Here is a 17,936-nt window from a genome sequence, read left to right on the forward strand (position 1 = left end):
TACGTATTGCTTCCTTCGACCCAGAAAGAGAAGCGCTACATTGATTTTGTTCCACCATCTATCAGGGGACACCATCTATCAGGGGACACCGTCTATCAGGGACACCATCTATCAGGGACACCATCTATCAGGGACACCATTAATCAGGGACACCATCTATCAGGGACACCATCTATCAGGGACACCATCTATCAGGGACACCATCTATCAGGGACACCATCTATCAGGGACACCATTAATCAGGGACACCATTAATCAGGGACACCATCTATCAGGGACACCATCTATCACGGACACCATCTATCAGGGACACCATCTATCAGGGACACCATCTATCAGGGACACCATTAATCAGGGACACCATCTATCAGGGACACCATCTATCAGGGACACCATCTATCAGGGACACCATCTATCAGGGACACCATTAATCAGGGACACCATCTATCAGGGACACCATCTATCAGGGACACCATCTATCAGGGACACCATTAATCAGGGACACCATCTATCAGGGACACCATCTATCAGGGACACCATTAATCAGGGGACACCATTAATCAGGGACATCATCTATCAGGGGACACCATTAATCAGGGACACCATCTATCAGGGGACACCATTAATCAGGGGACACCATCTATCAGGGGACACCATTAATCAGGGACACCATCTATCAGGGACACCATCTATCAGGGACACCATCTATCGGGGACACCATCTATCAGGGACGCCATCTATCAGGGACACCATCTATCAGGGACACCATCTATCAGGGGACACCATCTATCAGGGACACCATCTATCAGGGACACCATCTATCAGGGACACCATCTATCAGGGACACCATTAATCAGGGACACCATTAATCAGGGACACCGTCTATCAGGGACACCGTTAATCAGGGACACCGTTAATTAGGGACACCATCTATCAGGGGACACCATTAATCAGGGACACCATCTATCAGGGACACCATTAATCAGGGACACCATCTATCATGGACACCATTAATCAGGGACACCATCTATCAGGGACACCATTAATCAGGGACTCCATCTATCAGGGACACCGTTAATCAGGGACACCATCTACCAGGGACACCGTTAATCAGGGACACCGTTAATCAGGGACACCATCTATCAGGGACACCGTCTATCAGGGACACCGCTAATCAGGGACACCGTTAATCAGGGACACCATTAATCAGGGACACCATCTATCAGGGGACACCATTAATCAGGGACACCATCTATCAGGGACACCATTAATCAGGGACACCATCTATCATGGACACAATTAATCAGGGACACCATCTATCAGGGACACCGTTAATCAGGGACGCCGTTAATCAGGGACACCATTAATCAGAGACACCTTTAATCAGGGACACCGTTAATCAGTGACACCGTTAATCAGGGACACCATCTATCAGGGACACCATTAATCAGGGACACCCTTAATCAGGGACCCCATCTATCAGGGACACCATTAATCAGGGACACCATCTATCAGGGACACCGTCTATCAGGGACACCATCTATCAGGGGACACCATTAATCAGGGACACTGTTAATCAGGTACACCGCTAATCAGGGACACCGTTAATCAGGGACACCGCTAATCAGGGACACCATTAATCAGGGACACCATTAATCAGGGACCCCATCTATCAGGGACACCATTAATCAGGGACACCATCTATCAGGGACACCGTCTATCAGGGACACCATCTATCAGGGGACACCATTAATCAGGGACACTGTTAATCAGGGACACCGCTAATCAGGGACACCGTTAATCAGGGACACCGCTAATCAGGGACACCATTAATCAGGGACACCATTAATCAGGGACCCCATCTATCAGGGACACCATTATTCAGGGACACCGTTAATCAGGGACACCGCTAATCAGGGACACCATTAATCAGGGACACCATTAATCAGGGACCCCATCTATCAGGGACACCATTATTCAGGGACACCATTAATCAGGGACACCATCTATCAGGGACACCATTAATCAGGGACACCATCTATCATGGACACAATTAATCAGGGACACCATCTATCAGGGACACCATTAATCAGGGACACCATCTATCATGGACACAATTAATCAGGGACACCATCTATCAGGGACACCATCTATCAGCGGACACCATTAATCAGGGACACCATCTATCAGGGACACCATCTATCAGCGGACACCATTAATCAGGGACACCATCTATCAGGGACACCATCTATCAGGACACCATCTATCAGGGACACCATCTATCAGGGACACTATTTATCAGGGACGTAATTTATCAGGGATGTTCCTAACACATTCTTGACTCCCTGACAGCTTGTCCCAGGACAGTTTGGTTGATTTGCTGTCAATCATTTGCTACCAGGAACACATTTGCTACCACTTACACTTAGACTGAGGGGAGAGGGTATCTGGTAGACTGGTTAGTGTCTGGTAGACTGGTTAGTGTCAGGTAGACTGGTTAGTGTCTGGTAGACTGGTTAGTGTCTGGTAGACTGGTTAGTGTCAGGTAGACTGGTTAGTGTCAGGTAGACTGGTTAGTGTCTGGTAGACTGGTTAGTGTCTGGTAGACTGGTTAGTGTCTGGTAGACTGGTTAGTGTCAGGTAGACTGGTTAGTGTCTGGTAGACTGGTTAGTGTCTGGTAGACTGGTTAGTGTCTGGTAGACTGGTTAGTGTCTGGTAGACTGGTTAGTGTCAGGTAGACTGGTTAGTGTAAGGTAGACTGGTTAGTGTCTTGTAGACTGGTTAGTGTCTGGTAGACTGGTTAGTGTCTGGTAGACTGAGGGTAGAGGGTGTCTGGTAGACTGGTTAGTGTCAGGTAGACTGGTTAGTGTCTGGCAGACTGGTTAGTGTCAGGTAGACTGGACTAGTAACCGGAAGGTTGCAAGTTCAAACCCCGAGCTGACAAAGTACACATCTGTCGTTCTGCCCCTGAACAGGCAGTTAACCCACTGTTCCTAGGCCGTCATTGAAAATAAGAATTTGTTCTTAACTGACTTGCCTAGTTAAATAAAGGTAAAATAAAATAAAAACATGTTTTTTACTGACTGTGTGTGATACTACCTGTGTGTATTACTGGCTGTGTGTGTATTAGTGACTATGTGTGTATTACTGGCTGTGTGTGTATTACTGGCTGTGTGTGTATTAGTGACTGTGTGTGATACTACCTGTGTGTGATACTACCTGTGTGTATTACTACCTGTGTGTATTACTGGCTGTGTGTGTATTACTGGCTGTGTGTGTATTACTGGCTGTGTGTATTAGTGACTGTGTGTGTATTACTGGCTGTGTGTGTATTAGTGACTGTGTGTGTATTAGTGACTGTGTGTGATACTACCTGTGTGTATTACTGGCTGTGTGTGTATTACTACCTGTGTGTATTACTGGCTGTGTGTGTATTACTGGCTTTGTGTATTAGTGACTGTGTGTGTATTAGTGACTGTGTGTGATACTACCTGTGTGTATTACTGGCTGTGTGTGTATTACTGGCTTTGTGTATTAGTGACTGTGTGTGTATTAGTGACTGTGTGTGATACTACCTGTGTGTATTACTGGCTGTGTGTGTATTACTACCTGTGTGTATTACTGGCTGTGTGTGTATTACTGGCTTTGTGTATTAGTGACTGTGTGTGTCACTCTCGGTTCATCTATCATAGCAACTCTATTTTCAGTACTCAGAGTTTTCAGATGCGCACTTTGTCCTTTTTCTTAGGAAAGCCTTGTCACGGCTTTCGTTGTGGGAAGGAGGAGCGGACCAAAATGCAGCGTGGTTGTTATTCATTTTATTTTAAATAAAGAAACTATACACGATAAACTAACAAAATAACAAAGGTGCGAAAACCGAAAACAGCCCTATCTGGTGCAAAACACAGAGACAGGAACAATCACCCACAAACACACAGTGAAACCCAGGCTACCTAAATATGGTTCCCAATCAGAGACAATGACTAACACCTGCCTCTGATTGAGAACCATATCAGGCCAGACATAGAAATAGACAAACAAGACATCCAACATAGAATGCCCACTCAGATCACACCCTGACCAACCAAAACATAGTAACATACCAAGTAAACTATGGCCAGGGTGTGACAAGCCTTTTATTTTTCCTTCTCTAACCTTTATCTGCCTGTGTTTGAAGATCAAATCAAATCAAAGTTTATTTGTCACGTGCGCCGAATACAACAGTGACATGTTTACTTACAGGCTCTAACCAATAGTGCAACAAAGGTATTAGGTGAACCATAGGTAAGTAGAGAAATAAAAACAACAGTAGAGAGGCTATATACAGTAGAGGCTATATACAGTAGAGAGGCTATATACAGTAGAGGTTATATACAGTAGAGAGGCTATATACAGTAGAGGCTATATACAGTAGAGGCTATATACAGTAGAGGTTATATACAGTAGAGAGGTTATATACAGTAGAGGCTATATACAGTAGAGGCTATATACAGTAGAGGTTATATACAGTAGAGAGGTTATATACAGTAGAGGCTATATACAGTAGAGGCTATATACAGTAGAGGCTATATACAGTAGAGGTTATATACAGTAGAGGCTATATACAGTAGAGGCTATATACAGTAGAGGTTATATACAGTAGAGGCTATATACAGTAGAGGCTATATACAGTAGAGGTTATATACAGTAGAGAGGCTATATACAGTAGAGAGGCTATATACAGTAGAGAGGCTATATACAGTAGAGGCAATATACAGTAGAGGTTATATACAGTAGAGGCTATATACAGTAGAGGCTATATACAGTAGAGGTTATATACAGTAGAGAGGCTATATACAGTAGAGAGGCTATATACAGTAGAGAGGCTATATACAGTAGAGGCAATATACAGTAGAGGTTATATACAGTAGAGGCTATATACAGTAGAGGCAATATACAGTAGAGGCTATATACAGTAGAGAGGCTATATACAGTAAAGAGGCTATATACAGTAGAGAGGCTATATACAGTAGAGAGGCTATATACAGTAGAGAGGCTATATACAGTAGAGAGGCTATATACAGTAGAGGCAATATACAGTAGAGGCTATATACAGTAGAGGCAATATACAGTAGAGGTTATATACAGTAGAGGCTATATACAGTAGAGGCTATATACAGTAGAGAGGCTATATACAGTAGAGAGGTTATATGCAGTAGAGAGGCTACATACAGCAGAGAGGCTATATACAGTAGAGAGGCTATATACAGTAGAGAGGTTATATGCAGTAGAGAGGTTATATGCAGTAGAGAGGCTACATACAGTAGAGAGGCTACATACAGTAGAGAGGCTATATACAGTAGAGAGGTTATATGCAGTAGAGAGGCTATATACAGTAGCGAGGCTATATACAGTAGAGAGGCTATATACAGTAGAGAGGCTATATACAGTAGGGAGGTTATATACAGTAGAGAGGCTATATACAGTAGAGAGGCTATATACAGTAGAGAGGTTATATACAGTAGAGAGGTTATATTCATTAGATAGGATATATACATTAGATAGGCTATATACAGTAGGGAGGTTATATACAGTAGAGAGGCTATATACAGTAGAGAGGCTATATACAGTAGAGAGGTTATATACAGTAGAGAGACTATATACAGTAGAGAGGCTATATACAGTAGAGAGGCTATATACAGTAGAGAGGTTATATACAGTAGAGAGGTTATATACAGTAGAGGCTATATACAGTAGAGAGGCTATATACAGTAGATAGGTTATACACAGCAGAGAGGTTATATACAGTAGAGAGGTTATATACAGTAGAGAGTCTATATACAGTAGAGAGGCTATATACAGTAGAGAGCTAATATACAGTAGAGAGGTTATATACAGTAGAGGCTATATACAGTAGAGAGGCTATATACAATAGACAGGCTATATACAGCAGAGAGGTTATATACGGTAGAGAGGCTATAACAGTAGAGAGGTTATATACAGTAGAGAGGTTATATACAGTAGAGGCTATATACAGTAGAGAGGCTATATACAGCAGAGAGGTTATATACAGCAGAGAGGTTATATACAGTAGAGGCTATATACAGTAGAGAGGCTATATACAGTAGAGAGGTTATATACAGTAGAGAGGTTATAACAGTAGAGAGGTTATATACAGTAGAGAGGCTATATACAGTAGAGAGGCTATATACAGTAGAGAGGCTATATACAGCAGAGAGGTTATATACAGTAGAGAGGTTATAACAGTAGAGAGGTTATATACAGTAGAGAGGCTATATACAGTAGAGAGGCTATATACAGTAGAGAGACTATATACAGTAGAGAGGCTATATTTCCAGCAGAGAGGTTATATACAGTAGAGGCTATATACAGTAGAGAGGCTATATACAGTAGAGAGGCTATATACAGTAGAGGCTATATACAGTAGAGAGGCTATATACAATAGAGAGGCTATATACAATAGAGATGTTATATACAGTAGAGGCTATATACAATAGAGAGGCTATATACAGTAGAGAGGCTATATACAGTAGAGGCTATATACAGTAGAGAGGCTATATACAGTAGAGAGGCTATATACAGTAGAGGCTATATACAGTAGAGAGGCTATATACAATAGAGAGGCTATATACAATAGAGAGGTTATATACAGTAGAGGCTATATACAATAGAGAGGCTATATACAATAGAGAGGCTATATACAGCAGAGAGGTTATACACAGCAGAGAGGCTATATACAGCAGAGAGGTTATACACAGCAGAGAGGCTATATACAGCAGAGAGGTTATACACAGCAGAGAGGCTATATACAGTAGAGAGGTTATACACAGTAGAGCGGCTATATACAGTAGAGAGGTTATACACAGCAGAGAGGCTATATACAGCAGAGAGGTTATACACAGCAGAGAGGCTATATACAGCAGAGAGGTTATACACAGCAGAGAGGCTATATACAGTAGAGAGGTTATACACAGTAGAGCGGCTACATGTAAAAGGGTTCCTCAGCCTCTCTAGTTTCAAACAACATTTATCTGTACTATTTCAGGACTTTTATGGCTGTCAATAATACGCATACCAGAGTGAGTGTGTTTCTTTCTGTTGGACTAAGACACAGAGACAAAGAAGAGTCTGACAGCACATGTGTGTACGGTACATTAGTAGCCTGTTTCAATCACTGTTGCATGCAAATGGAAAAACCTACAGGAGGGCCAAAGGAAAGATTTGCATTGTTTTATATTGTGACGTATGATACAAATGGGCCGTATAATTCAACCCAAGACCTGTTTATTTAACTAACTGCTACTGTATGTGTTTATGAACAGTTTCGCTTGGAATATGACTTTTCCTGTTGGAACTTGAAGTCGGGAACGTTTGTTATTTGTGTCCGCAGAACAACACCTTGTGGAGACCAGACTCCTGTCAGGAGTGTCAATGCTTCAGTGACATCACCGTCTGTCAACTTGCTACCTGCCTCAACCCACACTGTGACTACCAGAGGGTAAGATAACAGAGGGAGGGAGGGAGGGAGGGAGGGAGGGAGGGGGAGGGAGGGAGGGATGAATGGATGAATGGATGAGGGACGGGGGGATGAATCAATGGTTGGAGCGATGGATGACTGACTGAATGAACTAACAAATGAATGAATGGTGGAACAAACTCCCTCACGACGCCAGGACAGCGGAGTCAATCACCACCTTCCGGAGACACCTGAAACCCCACCTCTTCAAGGAATACCTAGGATAGGATAAGTAATCCTTCTCACCCCCCCCCTTAAATGATTTAGATGCACTATTGTAAAGTGGCTGTTCCACTGGATGTCAGAAGGTGAATTCACCAATTTGTAAGTCGCTCTGGATAAGAGCGTCTGCTAAATGACTTAAATGTAAATGTAATGTAAATGAAGTAATTAATTAACAAAGGATTGAAGTAATTAATTAATAAAATAATTAAGTAATTAATTAACACAGGAATTAAGTAATTAATTAACAAAGTATTGAAGTAATTAATTAACAAAGTATTGAAGTAATTAATTAACACAGGAATTAAGTAATTAATTAACAAAGGAACTAAGTAATGAATTAACAAAGGAATTAAGTACTTAATTAACAAGGGAATTAAGTATTTAATTAACAAAGGAATTAAGTAATTAATTCATAAAGGCATTAAGTAATTCATTAACAAAGGAAGTAATTAACAAATTAATTCCCCTCTTCTCCTTCCTCCCCTTCTTCCCCTCTCAGTTCTCTTGTTCTGATGAAGTAATCGAGACATCAACACTGTTAGGGTATCCCATCCAACCTCCTCTCTCCCCTGAGCCAACCCGCCCAACCCCCCTCTAACCTGAGCCATCCCATCCAACCCCCCTCTAACCTGAGCTATCCCATCCAATCCCCCCACTCTCCTGAGCCATCCCATCCAACTCCCCCTCTAACCTGAGCCATCCCATCCTACCCCCTCTCTCCTGAGCCATCCAACCCCCCCCTTCCCCTGAGCCATCCCATCCAAACCCCATCTAACCTGAGCCATCCCATCCAGCCCCCCCTCTCCCCTGAGCCATCCCATCGTCTCTTCCCTGAGACCACTATCAATGTCTAATGAATTCTGCTCCACTGACAGGCAGTCTAATACTAATTACTAATTACTAATCTAATACTAATTACTAATCTCCTCCATCAAGCCAAACAAACCATATCTCCTCCTCTCTCCGCTCCTCTCCTCCTTTCTCCTCTCCTCCATCAAGCCCAACAAACCTTATCTCCTCTCTCCTCTCCTTCGAGCATCCCATTGGTTCATGCAGGTGCCGGAATGCCCACTAGCATGAAGGCTCCCGAATTGCGGGCTGCAGTTGCATACTATTACCTCATTCTCCTCGCTCCTCTCCTCCTCCTCTCTCCTCTCTTCCTCCTCTCTCCTCTCCTCCTCTCCTCTTTTCTCTCTTCCACCTCTCTCCTCTCCTCCTCTCTCCTCTCTTCCTCCCCTCTCCTCCTCCTCCTCTCCTCTCTTCCTCTTCTCCTCTATCCTCTCCTCCTCTCCTACTCCTCTCTCCTCTCTTTCTCCTATCTCCTCGCCTCCCTCTCCTCCTCCTCTTCTCTTTCCTCTCTTCCTCATCTCTCCTCTCTTCCTCCTCGCTCATCTCCTCCTCCCCTCTCCTCGTTTCCTCCTCTCTCTCCTCCTCCTCTTCTCTTTTCTCTCTTCCTCCTCTCTCCTCTCTTTCTCCTCTCTCCTCCTCTCCTCTCTCCTCTCTTCCACTCTCCTCCTCTCTCCTCCTCTCTCCTCCTCTCTCCTCCTCTCTCCTCTCTCCTCTCCTCCTCCTCTCCTCTCTTCCTCTTCTCCCCTCCTCTACCTCTCTTTTTTCCTCCATCAGGCCCACCAATCCATGTCTTCTAACAGTTCTCCTCCACAGTTCTTAATTTATATTTTAGTTTCTGAACATTAAACATGTTCCTTATGTCATTCATTTAACAGAGATAACCATTACTTATCCCTCCCTCTCTGTCTCTTTGATGTATTCCCTGTAAATAAATATACATTTTTCACTGGAGGGTTGGAATAAGAAAATAGTAAAGATTTTATAATTTATTTAACTAGGATAGTCAGTTAAGATCACATTCTTATTTATAATGATGGCTTGTTCAGGGGAAGAATGACAGATTTGACCTTGTCAGTTCCGGGATTCGATCCAGCAACCTTTTGGTTGCGAGTCCAACGCTTTAACCATTCAGCTACCTAGATGGTGTGGATGGTGTGGATGGTATAGATGGTATGGACAGTGTATTCTGTATGGATGGTGTATATGGTATAGATGGTATAGATGGTGTAGATGGTATAGATGGTATAGATGTTATAGATGGTATAGATGGTATAGATGTTATAGATGGTGTAGATGGTGTATATGGTATAGATGGTATAGATGGTATAGATGGTATAGATGGTATAGATGTGTAGATGGTGTAGATGGTATAGATGATATGGACAGTCTATTCTGTATGGATGGTGTATATGGTATAGATGGTATGGACAGTGTATTCTGTATGGATGGTGTATATGGTATAGATGTTATAGATGGTGTAGATGGTATAGATGGTATAGATGGTGTAGATGGTATAGATGGTATAGATGGTGTAGATGGTATAGATGGTATAGATGGTGTAGATCTATAGATGTATAGATGTATAGATGGTGTAGATGTTATAGATGGTGTAGATGGTGTCGATGGTATAGATGGTATGGACAGTGTATTCTGTATGGATGGTGTATATGGTATAGATGGTATGGACAGTGTATTCTGTATGGATGGTGTATATGGTATAGATGTTATAGATGGTGTAGATGGTATAGATGGTATAGATGGTGTAGATGGTATAGATGGTATAGATGGTGTAGATGTTATAGATGGTGTAGATGGTGTCGATGGTATAGATGGTATGGACAGTGTATTCTGTATGGATGGTGTATATGGTATAGATAGTATAGATGGTATAGATGTGTAGATGGTGTAGATGGTGTAGATGGTATAGATGATATGGACAGTGTATTCTGTATGGATGGTGTATATGGTATAGATGGTATAGATGGTATAGATGGTGTAGATGGTATAGATGGTATAGATGGTATAGATAGTATAGATGGTATAGATGTGTAGATGGTGTAGATGGTATAGATGATATGGACAGTGTATTCTGTATGGACATTGTATTCTGTATGGATGGTGTAGATGGTGTAGATGGTGTAGATGGTGTAGATGGTATAGATGTGTAGATGGTGTAGATGGTGTAGATGGTATAGATGATATGGACAGTGTATTCTGTATGGACAGTGTATTCTGTATGGATGGTGTAGATGGTATAGATGGTATAGATGGTATATATGTGTATATGGTATAGATAGTATAGATGGTATAGATGTGTAGATGGTGTAGATGGTGTAGATGGTATAGATGATATGGACAGTGTATTCTGTATGGACAGTGTATTCTGTATGGATGGTGTAGATGGTATAGATGTTATAGATGGTGTAGATGGTGTAGATGGTATAGATGGTATGGACAGTGTATTCTGTATGGATGGTGTATATGGTATAGATGGTATAGATTGTGTAGATGGTATAGATGTATAGATGGTGTAGATGTTATAGATCTATAGATGTATAGATGTATAGATGGTGTATATGGTATAGATGTATAGATGTATAGATTGTATAGATTGTATAGATGGTGTAGATGGTATAGATGGTATAGATGTTATAGAGGGCGTAGATGGTATAAATGGTATAGATGGTGTAGATGGTATAGATGTTATAGATGGTATGGACAGTGTATTCTGTATGGATGGTGTATATGGTATAGATGGTATAGATGGTGTAGATGGTATAGATGTCATAGATGTATAGATGGTGTAGATGTTATAGATGGTGTATATGGTATATATCTATAGATGTATAGATGTATAGATGTTGTAGATGTATAGATGGTGTATGTGGTATAGATGTTATAGATGGTATAGATGTATATATGGTGTAGATGGTACAGATGGTATAGATGTATAGATGTAGAGATGGTGTAGATGGTATATAAGTTATAGATGGTATAAATGGTATAGATGGTGTATATGGTGTAGATGTTATAGATGGTGTAGATGTTATAGATGGTGTATATGGTGTAGATGTTATAGATGGTATAGATGTATAGATGTTATAGATGGTGTAGATGTTATAGATGGTGTAGATGTTATAGATGGTGTATATGGTGTAGATGTTATAGATGGTATAGATGTATAGATGGTGTAGATGGTATAGATCTATAGATGGTATAGATGGTATAGATGGTGTAGATGTTATAGATGGTATGTTTGGTATAGATGGTGTATATGGTATAGATGTATAGATGGTGTAGATGGTGTATATGGTATAGATGGTGTAGATGTTATAGATGGTATAGATGTTATAGATGTTATAGATGGTATAGATGGTAGAGATGTATAGATGTAGAGATGGTGTAGATGGTATAGATGTATAGATGGTGTAGATGGTATAGATGTTATAGATGGTATGGACAGTGTATTCTGTATGGATGGTGTATATGGTATAGATGGTATAGATGGTGTAGATGGTGTAGATGGTATAGATGTTATAGATGTATAGATGGTGTAGATGTTATAGATGGTGTAGATGGTATATATCTATAGATGTATAGATGTATAGATGGTGTAGATGTCTAGATGGTGTATATGGTATTGATGTTATAGATGGTATAGATGTATATATGGTGTAGATGGTATAGATGGTATAGATGTTATAGATGGTGTAGATGGTACAGATGGTATAGATGTATAGATGTAGAGATTGTGTAGATGGTATATATGTTATAGATGGTATAAATGGTATAGATGGTGTATATGGTGTAGATGTTATAGATGGTGTAGATGTTATAGATGGTGTATATGGTGTAGATGTTATAGATGGTATAGATGTATAGATGTTATAGATGGTCTAGATGTTATAGATGGTGTATATGGTGTAGATGTTATAGATGGTATAAATGTATATATGGTGTAGATGGTGTAGACGGTATAGATCTATAGATGGTGTAGATGGTATAGATGGTATAGATGGTATATTTGGTATAGATGTTATAGATGGTGTAGATGTTATAGATGGTGTATATGGTGTAGATGTTATAGATGGTATAGATGTATAGATGGTGTAGATGGTATAGATCTATAGATGGTGTAGATGTTATAGATGGTATATTTGGTATAGATGGTATATATGGTATAGATGTATATTTGGTATAGATGGTATAGATGGTATAGATGTATATTTGGTATAGATGGTATAGATGTTATATTTGGTATAGATGGTATAAATGTTATATTTGGTATAGATGGTGTATATGGTATAGATGGTATAGATGGTATAGATGGTGTATATGGTATAGATGGTATATATAGTAGGGAGAACAAGTATTTGATACACTGCCGATTGTGCAGGTTTTCCTACTTACAAAGTAGGTGTGGATGGATGGTGTGGATGGATGGATGGTGGAGATGGATGGATGGTGTGGATGGATGGTGTGGATGATGGATGGATGGTGTGGATGGATGGTGTGGATGGATGGATGGTGTGGATGGATGGTGTGGATGGATGGATGTATGGTGTGGATGGATGGATGTATGGATGGTGTGGATGGATGGTGTGGATGGATGGTGTGGATGGTGTGGATGGATGGATGGTGTGGATGGATGGATGGATGGATGGTGTGGATGGATGGTGTGGATGGATGGTGTAGATGGATGGTGTGGATGGATGGTGTGGATGCATGTTGTGGATGGATGGTGTGGATGCATGGTGTGGATGCATGTTGTGGATGGATGGTGTGGATGCATGGTGTGGATGGATGATGGATGGATGGTGTGGATGGATGGTGTGGATGCATGTTGTGGATGGATGGTGTGGATGGATGATGGATGCATGGTGTGGATGGATGGTGTGGATGGATGATGGATGCATGGTGTGGATGGATGGTGTGGATGGATGGTGTGGATGGATGGTGTGGATGGATGGTGTGGATGCATGGTGTGGATGGATGGTGTGGATGGATGGTGTTGATGGATGATGGATGGATGGTGTGGATGCATGTTGTGGATGGATGGTGTGGATGGATGGATGGATGGGTGGTGTGGATGGGTGGTGTGGATGGATGATGGATGGTGTGGATGGATGGTGTGGATGGATGATGGATGGTGTGGATGCATGGTGTGGATGGATGGTGTGGATGGATGGTGTGGATGCATGGTGTGGATGGATGGTGTGGATGGATGGTGTGGATGGATGGTGTGGATGGATGGATGGATGGATGGTGTGGATGGATGGTGTGGATGGATGGTGTGGATGCATGGTGTGGATGGATGGTGTGGATGGATGGTGTGGATGGATGGTGTGGATGGATGGTGTGGATGGATGGTGTGGATGGATGGTGTGGATGGATGGTGTTGATGGATGATGGATGGATGGTGTGGATGCATGTTGTGGATGGATGGTGTGGATGGATGGATGGATGGTGTGGATGGATGGATGGTGTGGATGCATGGTGTGGATGGATGGATGGTGTGGATGGATGGTGTGGATGGATGGATGGTGTGGATGGATGGTGTGGATGGATGGTGTGGATGGATGGATGGATGGATGGATGGATGGTGTGGATGGATGGTGTGGATGCATGGTGTGATGGATGGTGTGATGGATGGTGTGATGGATGATAGATGGATGTTGTGATGGATGGTGTGATGGATGGATGGTGATGGATGGTGTGGATGGATGGATGGTGTGATGGATGGTGTGGATGGATGGTGTGGATGGATGGTGTGGATGGATGGATGGTGTGGATGGATGGTGTGGATGGATGGTGTGGATGGAGGGTGTGGATGCATGTTGTGGATGGATGGTGTGGATGGATGGATGGATGGGTGGTGTGGATGGGTGGTGTGATGGATGATGGATGGTGTGGATGGATGGTGTGGATGGATGATGGATGGTGTGATGCATGGTGTGATGGATGGTGTGGATGGATGGTGTGATGCATGGTGTGGATGGATGGTGTGGATGGATGGTGTGGATGGATGGTGTGGATAGATGGATGGATGGATGGTGTGGATGGATGGTGTGGATGGATGGTGTGGATGCATGGTGTGGATGGATGGTGTGGATGGATGGTGTGGATGGATGGTGTGATGGATGGTGTGGATGCATGGTGTGGATGGATGGTGTGGATGGATGGTGTTGATGGATGATGGATGGATGGTGTGGATGCATGTTGTGGATGGATGGTGTGGATGGATGGATGGATGGTGTGGATGGATGGATGGTGTGGATGCATGGTGTGGATGGATGGATGGTGTGGATGGATGGTGTGGATGGATGGATGGTGTGGATGGATGGTGTGGATGGATGGTGTGGATGGATGGTGTGGATGGATGGATGGATGGATGGATGGTGTGGATGGATGGTGTGGATGCATGGTGTGGATGATGGTGTGGATGGATGGTGTGGATGGATGATGGATGGATGTTGTGGATGGATGGTGTGGATGGATGGATGGTGTGGATGGATGGATGGTGTGGATGGATGGATGGTGTGGATGGATGGTGTGGATGGATGGTGTGGATGGATGGTGTGGATGGATGGTGTGGATGGATGGATGGTGTGGATGGATGGTGTGGATGGATGGTGTGGATGGAGGGTGTGGATGGATGATGTGGATGGATGGTGTGGATGGATGGTGTGGATGGATGGTGTGGATGGATGATGGATGGATGGATGGTGTGGATGGATGATGGATGGATGGTGTGGATGGATGGTGTGGATGGATGATGGATGGATGGTGTGGATGGATGGTGTGGATGGATGATGGATGGATGGTGTGGATGGATGGTGTGGATGGATGATGGATGGATGGTGTGGATGGATGATGGATGGATGGTGTGGATGGATGGTGTGGATGGATGGTGTGGATGGATGGTGTGGATGGAGGGTGTGGATGTATGGTGTGGATGGATGGATGGTGTGGATGGATGGTGTGGATGGATGGTGTGGATGGATGGATGGTGTGGATGGATGGTGTGGATGGATGATGGATGGATGGATGGTGTGGATGGATGGTGTGGATGGATGGTGTGGATGGATGATGGATGGATGTTGTGGATGCATGGTGTGGATGGATGGATGGTGTGGATGGATGGTGTGGATGGATGGTGTGGATGGATGGTGTGGATGGATGGATGGATGGATGGATGATGGATGGATGGTGTGGATGGATGATGGATGGATGGTGTGGATGGATGGTGTGGATGGATGGTGTGGATGGATGGTGTGGATGTAGATGGGAGAACAGCATGCTCTACATACGGTTTACATTTTGGCCTTTCTCAAACAACACCCGGCGTTACACCATATGAGTCATTTAGCAGACGATTTATCTCAGGCAGTCATCCCAAAATACTGTAGCTGCTGTAGGTAAGAAACCACATATCTCAGTCACGGTAAGTACAACTTCTTCCAATAAAGCATTAAAGTCAGTAAGAAAAGACAAGTAAATATGTGTTTGTTTTAATTGTATGGCTTCCTCTTACATTCTTGCATTATCAGACTCACTAATACTGTATTCCCTCCGTCTCTCTCCTCAGGGAGAGCAGTTGAGGATCCCTCCCAACCAGTGTTGTCCAGAGTGCCTGCCCTCCTCCCAGGGCTCATGTCAGCATGATGAAGCTGTTTATGGGGTCAGTCAACGACACGTAACGCTGTGGAGGACCAGAGGGAAAGCTCTGCCGTCTCCCCTCCTCCCCCTCCTCTCTTCTTCCCTCTCTTATCCTCTCCTCTACCTCCATCCCCCTCCTCTCTCTTCTTCCCTCTCTTGTCCTCTCCTCTACCTCCATCCCCTCCTCTCTCTTCTTCCCTCTCTTATCCTCTCCTCTACCTCCATCCCTGTCCTCTACCTCCATCCCTCTCCTCTACCTCCATCCCTCTCTTCTACCTCCATCCCTCTCCTCTACCTCCATCCCTCTCCTCTACCTCCATCCCTCTCCTCTACCTCCATCCCTCTCCTCTACCTCCGTCCCCGTCCTCTCTCTTCCCTCTCTTATCCTCTCCTCTACCTCCATCCCTCTCCTCTACCTCCATCCCTCTCCTCTACCTCCATCCCTCTCCTCTACCTCCATCCCTCTCCTCTACCTCCGTCCCCATCCTCTCTTATCCTCTCCTCTACCTCCATCCCCCTCCTCTCTTCTTCCCTCTCTTATCCTCTCCTCTACCTCCATCCCTCTCCTCTACCTCCATCCCTCTCCTCTACCTCCATCCCTCTCCTCTACCTCCATCCCCCTCCTCTCTCTTCTTCCCTCTCTTATCCTCTCCTCTACCTCTGTCACCCTCCTCTCTCTTCCCTCTCTTATCCCCTCCTCTACCTCCACCCCTCTCCTCTACCTCCACCCCTCTCCTCTACCTCTGCCCCCTCTTCTCTCTTCCCTCTCTTATCCTCTCTGCCTAATGCCCAATTGTTTTCTTGTTAGTCTCCACTTTTGCCTACTCACAGAGTTTGTTGGCTGACATCGTTGTTTTCAGGTAGAACAAGCCACCTTGGCCAGAGTTTAGGATTCCATTGGTGTCGCTTAAGGCTCAAGAGTGTCTTTAACGCTTTTACAAGGCTCTACTGATGTCTGAGTTTAGAGAGGATCCTCCCGGGTCCTTTCAAGGCTTAGCTAACTGAGTTGGTGAAGGGGAGAGCAGAGGAGAGAAGCGTGAGAAAATGGGTAGTGGGTTGACTAACAGGCTACATGTATGTGGTATAAGGATAGAATGTTAATTTGTGTTGTTATTCATTTGTTTAGGGTTGAGGCTATAGGGAGTTGAGATACTAGCGACTTATAGATTACAGCTCGTGGTCAAGATCACATGTTCCCTCTCTCTCACTGTTCATGTTCTCTTTCTCTCTTTCTCTCCTCTCCTCTTCCCTTTATGTTGTTATCCCTCCCTCCCTCCCTCCCTCCCTCCCTCCCTCCCTCCCTCCCTCCCTCCCTCCCCTCGTCCCTCCCTCCCTCCCTCCCTCCCTCCCTCCCTCCCTCCCTCCCTCCCTACGTCCCTCCCTCCCTCCCTCCATCCCTCCCTCCCTCCCTCCCTCCCTCCCTCCCTCCCTCCCTCCCTCCCTCCCTCCCTCCCTCCCTCCCTCCCTCCCTCCCTCCCTACGTCCCTCCCTCCCTCCCTCCCTCCCTCCCTCCCTCCCTCCCTCCCTCCCTCCCCTCCCCCTCCGTCCCTCCCTCCCTCCCTCCCTCCCTCCCTCCCTCCCTCCCTCCCTCCCTCCCTCCCTCTACGTCCCTCCCTCCCTCCCTCCCTCCCTCCCTCCCTCCCTCCCTCCCTCCCTCCCTCAGAGGAGAGTCCCTCCCTCCCTCCC

The 17,936-nt window shown here is 44.2% G+C and overlaps 1 protein-coding gene across 1 annotated transcript in view; it reads left to right on the plus strand.

Annotated features, from left to right (window-relative positions):
• LOC135510729 (extracellular matrix organizing protein FRAS1-like) overlaps positions 1 to 17,936 on the plus strand; it is a 408,168-nt gene that overhangs the window by 128,583 nt on the left and 261,649 nt on the right. The window contains 2 exon segments of the mRNA XM_064931929.1: positions 7,392 to 7,499; positions 16,180 to 16,272. Coding sequence (XP_064788001.1) covers positions 7,392 to 7,499; positions 16,180 to 16,272 — 201 coding nt within the window.

Source organism: Oncorhynchus masou, chromosome 1 (genome assembly GCF_036934945.1).
Source record: "Oncorhynchus masou masou isolate Uvic2021 chromosome 1, UVic_Omas_1.1, whole genome shotgun sequence".
NCBI lineage: Eukaryota > Metazoa > Chordata > Actinopteri > Salmoniformes > Salmonidae > Oncorhynchus > Oncorhynchus masou.